The 10,200-nt window shown below is 36.7% G+C and overlaps 1 protein-coding gene across 1 annotated transcript in view; it reads right to left on the bottom strand.

Moving 5' to 3' along the window:
* Window positions 1-3,741: 3,741 nt before the first annotated feature.
* Window positions 3,742-10,200, bottom strand: part of RTKN2 (rhotekin 2) — a 75,376-nt gene continuing 68,917 nt past the window's right edge. Inside the window, exon 12 of the mRNA XM_045783435.2 lies at window positions 3,742-9,480. Coding sequence (XP_045639391.2) covers window positions 8,948-9,480 — 533 coding nt within the window. The 3' untranslated portion in view covers window positions 3,742-8,947. The remainder of the gene's footprint in view (window positions 9,481-10,200) is intronic.

The following is a 10,200-nucleotide window of genomic DNA, read 5'->3' as shown; positions in this document are numbered from 1 at the left end:
CCCTTTCCTCTCCAGGCATGGCCCCAAACTACAGGACTTCATAGTTAGCTGCCTCCCTGGTCTCTGACCCAACAGATCTGAGCGGCACCCCAAACGCCCAGGCATGGCGATCAGAATGGTCTCCAGATATTGTCAAATGTTCCATGGTGAACACGAATCACCCTTGGCTTAGATCCACAGCCTAGATGTCAAAAGTTCTGTGATTTATTTTTGTAACCCCAATACTAAACAGTTTTAATACGCTGATGTAGTCACTCCTCTAAAAGACTATTCTAACGATCTAGAAAGTGACTTTATTTCTTCAACTTTATGCTGCTGAGGACCTTGACTTGTCCTGTCCGAACTTTCCCAGGCTTCCTTCACTCCTGACTCAGTAGCCTTTCAATAAATTCCCCCATGCACCCACCCTTTTTTTTTTTTCCAAGGTTTGGCTCAAATACCAATTCTTCCAGTTCTCCCTGATTTCCTTAGATGGAATTTATCTTTTCTTCCCCATCATATGTCTATTATAATGTTTTCACAGCTTAGTGGTAGATTCAAGTTTACATATACCCAAAGCAGGTCCCTCCTGAATGCCTCCCTAGGGCCAAGCATCATGCCCAGAATAGTATACGTTGGATCTTATTGAGAATGAAATGGGTTTTCATGCTGGGCTCTAATACGAAGGGATATACCAAGGGACCACATCACTAGGGGAAAAGTTTGAAAGCTAGTCTGGCAAAAATTGTCCTTAATGCTTTTTTGCTATTTCACATTTATTAGAGGCTGGGAGTACAATGAGGAAGTTGAGCACTCACGTTGGATCATGAATGATGACGTTTAAATCCTGTCTCACTCACTGTGAGACCTTAGACAAGTTACTTAATTGTTCTGTGCCTTAAATCACTCATTTGTAAAATGGTGATTGTTATGATACTACCCTGAGGGCATAAAACAAGGCAGATCAACTTGGAGCTGCTCCAGCTGAACTGGGAGAGGGAGAATCAGAGGCTCACTCTCTTGGCATCCCTCTCTCCGGTTGCTACCTCAAAGGGTATCAACTCAGGAGCCTCGGGCTCTCTAGATTAGTTTGAGACAAATACCAACAGCCATTTCAGCGGTTTTACTGATAGGAAAGTTGGACAGAGGAGTACACTGCTTGCCCAGGCAACATGGCTAGTTAATGGTAAACCAAGGACTAGAATCCAACTCCTTCAACCAACTCATAAACTGAACACTCTTCCCACTAACTCTGCCAGCTCTACTGCTGATGTCATTTCCTACTTCAGTTTGTCTTATTTTCTTGAACTGGCGTTCAAGGTCCTACACGTGGTCCAACATATCTTACCTTTCCCCTATTGCCAATTTTACTTTAGCCATGCCAATCTTTACCATGTTCCATGGAATCTTACCCTAAAAACAGGCTCACTGTCTCATCTAATCCATTCTTTTCCACAACGTTCATGACTACATTCCCCTTTAAATTTGAATGCTGTAAAATTAAACTCCTCCGGGAACCTACTGGATAAACTGACTTCTACTTTACTTATTTCTCCTAGATTTGAAAAATCTTCTGTTACAACTTGCTATCACATTGTCCCAAGATAGTCATATAATTTTGCATTGCTTAACTCATTTTAGTAGTAAAATGATACAAGGCATTTTGCACTTGTTGAAAAATTGTTTTGTAAAAGTTCTCATACCCTTCTCTGATCTCTCATAACATTTAAAATTAGATATTTGTGTTATACTGAATACTAGCCTATATCGCATATTGTTGTTTTATGTATTATCTTTTCAACTAATTTCTCAGGTAGATAGGGATTGTTTTAAATGTCTGTGTACAGATACATTACTGTTAGATATGCAGAATGCAAATTCAAGCAGTAACTCACCTCAATATTCTCTAATATGGTTGATTCTACAAACTCTTACGGGAACTTTTGAAGAATAAGTATTCTTTTTGATTTTGCAAACCCCAATAGTGCCTAACATAGGACACATTTTTAGATATCTCTTAAAATCCAGTATTTTCACAAGTTAAAAAGAAAAACAGGGCTGGGTTAAAATTCTTTTAAGAGTATATGTATGCGTGTGTATATATTAGCTGGATCTTCTCATTCCTTTCTTTATATACATTTGCTACAATGTTGTATGTCACACTATAGAAACCAGGTAAGAATTTATATGCCAGACCCTGAGCTTTATGTTTGTTACCTGTGTTATCTTATTTAATAATCATGGGTATCCTATGGGGTAAATACTATTTTTACCTTAAAGATTAGAAAAACCCAAACCCCTCCCCCAAAAAAACATTTTTTTTATGTTAAAAAGAAAATCCTAAATCATACATCGAGGTCATGCAGAGCTAGAAGTTAATCCAGGTCTAATTGTAGAATCCCCACTCCTAACTAACATGCAATGTGACCCCGGGCAAGTCTTCCACATTTGTTTAGTGGGCCACTGAGTTAAATCGTGTGCTTAGCACAATGCCCTACACATATTTACCCATTGCTATTCCTCCATCAGCATTTCACTGTGACAGGATTAAAAGGTCAAATAAGACATGCTCCCTGTCCCTGAAAAACCTAATTTGTGATAGGGAGAATCCTAAAATGGCACCCCAAGATGTCCTGCCCTATGAATATATCATGTCCATGATTATATTATATGCAAAAGAGATTTTTTTCAGATGTAATTAAGGTTACTAATCAGTGGATCTTGAATTAATGAAAAGGGAAATTATCCTGGTGGGCTTCATCTACTCACATAACTCCTTGGATGTGGATGGCAAAGTCAGACAGATTTGAATCAGAGAGATTCAACTCCTCCATGAGGAGGATTTAATTCACCAGACCTAATGAGTTGTTGCTATCTTTGAAAAGGGGGCCATGTGCAAAAACTGCAGAGTGACCCCTGGTCAATCCACAAGCACTAGGAACTGAATTCTGCCAACACCCGAATAACAGATAAGCCTAGAATTGGATTTTCCTCCAGAGTCTCCGGATTAGAGAGCCCAGGCTGGCAGACACCTTCATGTCGGTCTTGTGGGATCCCAAGCAGAGAACCCACTGGAGCCCACCCAGAATTCTGATCTAAAGAAATGTGAGATAATGAATGTATGTTGTTTTAAGTTGATAAGTTTACGGTAATTTGTTATGCAGGGGACAAATTCACAAAACTAATATGTAAGGGAACACAAAACTGAACAAGGGCTTGGGCTGTAGAGGTATAAATAAAGCACAAAGAAAGGAGTGTGAGTACCCTGGTGGAGAGGTTGAAGAGGGCATGGAGTCTTGAGGAAGTTAGAGGTGCTACCATTTTGAAGAATGAATAAAATTTGCTGGCTGCGGGCTGAGGGAAGAGTGCATGAAGAAGAGAGGGAGGAGAGAGATTCTAGGCAGGGAGGGCAGCATAGGAAAATGATGAGCAAGCAGAAACCTGCTGAGGCAATGTCCAAATGCTGAGAGCAGCAAGAGGAACGCGCCCAGCAGGGTGTGGCAGGTTGGAAGGGGGCTGTGAGGCTTTCTGTCAGCTGTGGAGGTTTGCGCTTTTATTCTGCCAGCACTGGCAGCACTTACAAAAGAATCTTTTAAAACTAATTGAAAATATCTGGATCGAAGACTTGACGGAGTATATGTATCTATAATTTATATTTTATATACATAAACACATGTTTTAGTACTTGAGGTAAGTGGATAGATAGCTCTTCTTAACGCTTTCTCTCCTCTTTAATATAAAACGAAAATTGCCACAACTAAGTAAATTAAGATATGTTTATTAAGATGGCTAAATTCAACAAAAACGTATCTACTCACAAAAACAGAAAGAAAATGCTTTTTGAGTGAACAAACATAAAAATACAACACTCGGAAAAGTACCCATTTTCAACAAAACCATCTAAAAACATTTTTTTGGAGTACAGTTGACACACAGTGTTAATTAGTTTCGGGTGTACGACATAGTGATTTGACAAGTCTATAGGTTGTGCTGTGCTCACTGCAAGTGTAGCCACCATCTGTCCCCATATACTCCTGTGACAGTACCATTACTAGATTCCCTGTGCTGTGCCCTTCATTCCCATGCCTTACTCATTCCACAACTGCAAGTCGGTACCTCCCACTCCCCCCTTCACCCATTTCGTCCTTCACCCCCGCCCTCTCTCCCCACTGGCAACCATCAGTTTGTCTTCTGTCTTTATAGGTCTGATTCTGCTTTCTGTTTGAAACATTCTATTTTAATATCTTGAAACCTGTTTATGACGTGGCATAATTATGTATATACAAGATCTTTTCAATCTCTCTCTCCTTCAGTAGCACATTAAGAGATTACCATATCTCTGAAAGCAAACTGCTGCCATTTAAAACACAATTTTCAGTAAGATTTGGAATGATTTTGCCTAGTTTTCCAATTATCAAACATGCCAGGATCGGTATTTTTCCTATATTCAGATAAACAAAAATACTTATGTAATAAATCTCCTTAGAGAAAGGGAAGCTTTTTAGAAAAAGAAATGTTAAATATTTCTGGTCATGTTTCAGATTCAGAAGTAAAATGTTGAAACAATATAATTGAGCCGGGATTGTTCATTCCTCTCCCCCTCCCCTGAGGAGCTCCATGGGAATAAATCAAGCACCGAGGGAGGTACATTAGAATAAGAAGTCTCCTTGTGGCTAACAGCAGCTGAGTATCCTAGGTCCCTAATTTATTATCAGAGTGACTTAAGCTCTGGGCAAATTCTGCATCAATAATCTCAAACTAAGGTTATATCAGTGAATTTTTAAAAGAATATACGGTAAGAAGGATTATATGTAAACATCTTAATGATTATTAGTTAAAGCAAGGTTATCAAATATTAGTCTTACAATAATTAGCACCAGCTTTGGGTATGTCTTTCTCTGATTAAGCTGATTTCACTACAGTTTACGTCTATCAGTCTAGCACAGAAGAGGGTACCTAAAGAAAAAGCTAGCAAATGTCTTCATGAATCAGTTCCTTTAACGTATAGAAATTTTACTCACATGATATTGGCTTCCTTACCAATCTTTGGCACTTTAAAAAATACATACCCATAATAGAATCTTTTTTTCTTTTTTTTTTTTTTTTAGAGAGAGCACCAGTGGTGTTGGGGGATGGGGCAGAGGGAGAGGGAGAATCCCAAGCAGGTGCCATGCCCAGCTCGGAGGCCAACAGGGGGCTCTATCTCAGGTCCTTTGCAATCATGACCTGAGCCGAAATCAGGAGTTGGATGCTTAACCATCTGAGCTATCCAGGCGGCCCCTGAATATGTTTTAATCCAGATGCTTAACCTACATTTAATTAAAAAATAAAAATTGTAAACAATGCCACTTATACAAGCATGTTATAAAAAATAATACCGCCTAGAGTATTTTCAAATGAAATTTTGTCTTTTAAAAATTCAAAGGTAACCACATTTCTAGTGTTAACTAAAAATATGCATGATCCAAAATAAACCGTTTTTTCATAGAACTATTATTAGCAGTGAAGCAGTTACATTAAACATGTAAACATTAAAAAATAGTGATGTCTTTGAAATGTAAGGGCACAAAGTCAACTGTCTACTTCACAGTAGTTAAGACTAACAGAACACTGTATAAATAGTCATCAGTTAAAATTTAATTACTGTTCAATAATTCACTCTTTAAAAAGACAAGGTTTTTGATAGACTCTGACCATAGGACAGATATTTTCCCTGCCAAAGCACTGCTCTTCTTGTTCCTGGTACAGCGTTCTGTCTGTATCTAGTACAGTTGTTCCTCATTCATGGTAACACAGGTGATTACATTCAAATGGCATTTAACATAAATTGTGCCAAACTGCCCTATAATTTCATTTTGGACTGAATTAATTAACTCCTCAGTAGGTGACTGAGGCGCTGAACACAAGCCTAAGGAAATACTTGACTGCTTAACCTACCTTATATGAATCGTCTCTAATGCAAGGCAGCCTCCATTTTTAATAAACAGGACCAGAAAAATTTACTTAGTAGGATCTTAAAGGGTAAAGATAAGGCATTTATAATAAATGAAATTAGTTTTCCATATACATGCACATCTATTTAAAAGAAGTCAGGGGGCACCGCAGACATTAAGGAGGATTTAGCCAAACTCACCAAGAATGGGCACGCCTGATATTCTGAAAGGCTGTTTACCTTAAGACGTGTGTGTTTATAATAATAAAATGCCTTCTTTGTCCTTGGCAAGATGTTTAAATAAAAAGCTCACCACTTTGTAGCAAGTAAAAATAATCCTATCTTAATGCTGTGGTGAGTAATTTATGTCCCAGAGCTTGAAATGTAAATGTAATTTTCTAAGACATTATCTTCAGATCATCAGAATTATCATAATATCATAAAATATCTATTCTTTGTTTCTCTAATTATAATATTATTATCAAGATCTGACAGCTAACTCTTTGTTTTCAAGTTTATAGTCTTCATATATCAAGAAACAAATTAAAAGGAGAAACAAGGAATGTGAAAAGGCAGCTCATAAAAAGCTGAAACATCTTTTATTACATGACATATTTTTATCTGTCATAAACTTCCGGTTTAGGAAATGAGAAAACAAATACTTCTTTTGACGAACTCCTTGACAAAGTGTTTAACTAAGTATTTTTAGATTTTTTTAACTGTGGAAGGAAGGAAGGAAGGAAGGAAGGAAGGAAGGAAGGAAGGAAGGAAGGGGGAAGGGAGGGAGCCCCCACTGTGTATTACACCTTTTGGGGGAAGTGAACTAACATTTAATGACCACCACGCTAAAGGAAGTGAAGCTGAAGCCTTCAGCCCGATCCCAAAGGCTCTGTAGCATACAGTGAGATACGTCCCCAGAAACAGCCTCAATAACTGTGGTCCTTGGTCAGGCTTCACATAAATATTTCTAGGAGGAAGGGCCTCAGCCTGGTTTCAAAGTGTCCCACTGAGGGCACAACTGCTAGGTAGTTTCTCTATGAATAAATTCTCCTTCCAGTACACCTTAAATCCTTCTTGATATAATATGCATGAGGAAATGACAAGAATATAATTTGGAAGTTTTAACACTGGTTGTTATAAGGAAGGCTTTGGCTAAAAAAAAAAAAAGATGCTTAGATGCCAGTTTCAGAAACAATTTTGCCTGCAGCATCTTCTAGCTCAATAATTTAGTGGCAATGACAGTCACAAATGCTGTCAAAAACAGAAGCGAGGTTTAAAAAATAAACAAAAATTCAAACAATAATATCCTGTAGATTTTTAATATGTCATTTACTGAATTGGCAATCACAACAGAATTTATGAGAGCCTTCTCGTTAGAAAAAACAAATTAATCCTACCTTTGCAGGTTTTCATGCATGTGATTGTCTCTACAATCCTCTAAGGCAGGCACATGAGGCTTCCTTCTCATCAAATACTATGTCTATCCTGGTGTCATGGGTCACAAGAGACCTTTTGTATCATTACTCCCCCGAGTCTCAATTCTTACTAGGAGTCCCCAGCAAACACAAAAGTAACCTGGCAGTTACATCATTCTATATAAATGAAGAAAGACTGCTATCTAAAAATAATGAAAAGCTCCATTTAAATTAATGTTACTTTTTTGTCAAGTGTTCATTTTACTTTGTAATAATGTAGTTCTGATCCAAATAGAGTTCTCATGAGCTTTAGAAAGATCTCTAGAGATTATACAGAGAGGAGTAATTTAATTCTTATATTTTTATTTCTTGCAATGACATTTAGGGTTCAGTGTGATTTCAGATTTTTTTGTGCTGTTGCTGACACCTTATGGAAACTGGTTTATTTGGAAATTCTGATTTGATTTTTAAAACTGTTCAGCTCTTATTTACAAGAAGCATTATTATTTTAAAAATGGATTTTTTGTTCCTTTAAGGTATTCATCTCTTGCTATTTATCCCTCACTTGATTTCATAATCCTGTTTGGGTCACTATGATTAGTTGCTATGGAAATTACCTCCTATGGAAATGATTCCGAAGTCATTGTTGTAAGAATATGACTTTTAATGAATAATATCAATAGCAGACATCAACCCTTACTAGAAAAAGGAAATTTAATTAAAATGTTTTAAAAGGATTAATTCTGAAAATTATTATCATGGCCAACTTTTCTGATATTTTTGAATCGGCCATCTGCTTTTTAAATAAGTATTAAATGAATTTTAAGGTGTTAATCAGCTACTCACTTCCCCAAATTCCAATGTCACAATGGAAATTAGCCCTATGCATAGAAAAGTGGAAATAAAGAACATTTCATTTACCTTTTCTCTAAACTAATAAATGTTATGCTTCACTTATGAGAGTTAATGTCAACAGGATTTCAGGGCTCATCAAGGAAACAACTTTGAATAGCACATTATAAATTCCCTTTAAAGATGAAGAATTTAATATTCCAAAATTTATCCCAGGAATTTGAAAGGTCAGTGAGTTAACTAGTGAGTTAAACAATAGATGAGAGCCAGTGAACCATTAGATGAGAATTCCAGAATGTTAAGAAGAAATTTTCTTGGGTGGATTCTATAATTTGTGGTTTGAATAAAACTTTTGAAACATTCCATTAGTATTAAAATTCTCACAATGAGAATATGGCTCATATTTAACACATTTTAAATTACTAGACAGTCTCTCCCCAAAGAAATTTTAATGCCTTCTTCTGCCTAGTGCTTGCTCACTGCTGGCTCTAATTTAGGAATAAATTAACCCTGCCAACAATTAGGATATTGTCTAGAAACTGCTTCTTGCACTCTACGGGGGAAATCACTCATAGTCAGAAGATCAGAAGTAAAAGAGAAATCCATTTCTTCATTATAAAGCATTTTTTATAACTAATAACTTATTAATTATTGATGTGAATCACTATCATATTTACCAACATAATTACATATTACTATATCTCTAGTGCTTCTGAATTAAGCCTAACAGTTACAGATTTTGTTAAATGTTTTATACATTAAGGATTTTCTATACTTGTGCCTGCAACCATGATCTAGGGTCCAAAATGTCTTTGATAGATTTCTGCCTTGGAGCTGGCACTGGCTTGGCTTCAGAATTGGTTTTAGTGTCTATGTGTTCACCATCACTTAAATTATTTTTCCTGGCAGGAAGTTTTCGAGGAGCAGCCATTGGTTTCTGTAAGTGATGCATTAGGGTTGATAATTTAGTATCCAAAGGCAAGGTCCAAGATACACTTGTTTTTTCCCAGTTGTCCTTCACCAATTGATCAGTGCTGCTCTGTGTTTTTAAGCTGAATGGAGCTTTATCAGGAGGAGGAAGGGGAGCACGTCTTTTTTTCCCTTTCCCATCATGTAACTGCTTGCTTGCAGGAGACAATACCTTTTTCTGGATAACCACTTGATGATTACCATCAAAGAGGCTGGCCCAAAGATGTTGTGAGGATTCTTCATGCTGACTAATAAGAAACTGTCCATTTGTCTCTTCAAGTTTTTTTTGTATTGTATCAGTTAAACTTTCAAGTTTTACAGGAGAATCAATGCCTGTAATAATTTTGAGGAAAAATACATGGGGGAAAAATTTAAAAGCTGTGTACACTTTGAGTGAGTTACTGTTTTCTAAACCAGTATCTATAATGTTAATCAAAAACACATTGGATAAGCAAGTGGTTTTGGTTTAAATATAACCCTACGGACAGAACCAAAAAATGAGATCATTCACTGTGCACCACACACACACACACACACACACGCACGCACACAAATATATATATATTCCTAAATAAATGAGTAAAAGCCAGTTTTCAAAGGAGTGGCGTTACATCAGGATTTTTTTTTCAATTCTATAGATTAAATATTTATTAAATAACTTTTCTTGGATTTAAAATCTATTCTGACTTCTAGGTAAGAGTGGATTCCCTTTTCATAAAAGCCTGATATGTAAACTTGGACAAGTGTAACTGGATTAGCATCCTTTCCTGTAGACTAGCAAAGTCTCTGTTAATAGGGAAAAATTCCAAAACCAGAAACCCAAGGAAACAGAGTGAAGCCCTGATACCAGTTTGGTGATAAGGATACTGGATGAATTTTTCCTTGGGAAAAAATAAGAGAACAGAGACAAATGTCTATTAAATGAATCACTGGTATTAAATGAATCACTGGTTGTATCATTTTTAATCTAACATTTTAAAGTGTGTGTGAAGTATATATTGGTGGCAAAATAGAATTTAATGTTGACCTGTGTTTGTTCACAGCATGTTCACT

This window comes from Ursus americanus, chromosome 6 (genome assembly GCF_024610735.1).
Source record: "Ursus americanus isolate L20-20 chromosome 6, mUrsAme1.1.p, whole genome shotgun sequence".
Taxonomy (NCBI): domain Eukaryota; kingdom Metazoa; phylum Chordata; class Mammalia; order Carnivora; family Ursidae; genus Ursus; species Ursus americanus.
Note: the sequence above shows the minus strand (reverse complement) of the source record. Positions and strands in the feature narration are given on the sequence as shown.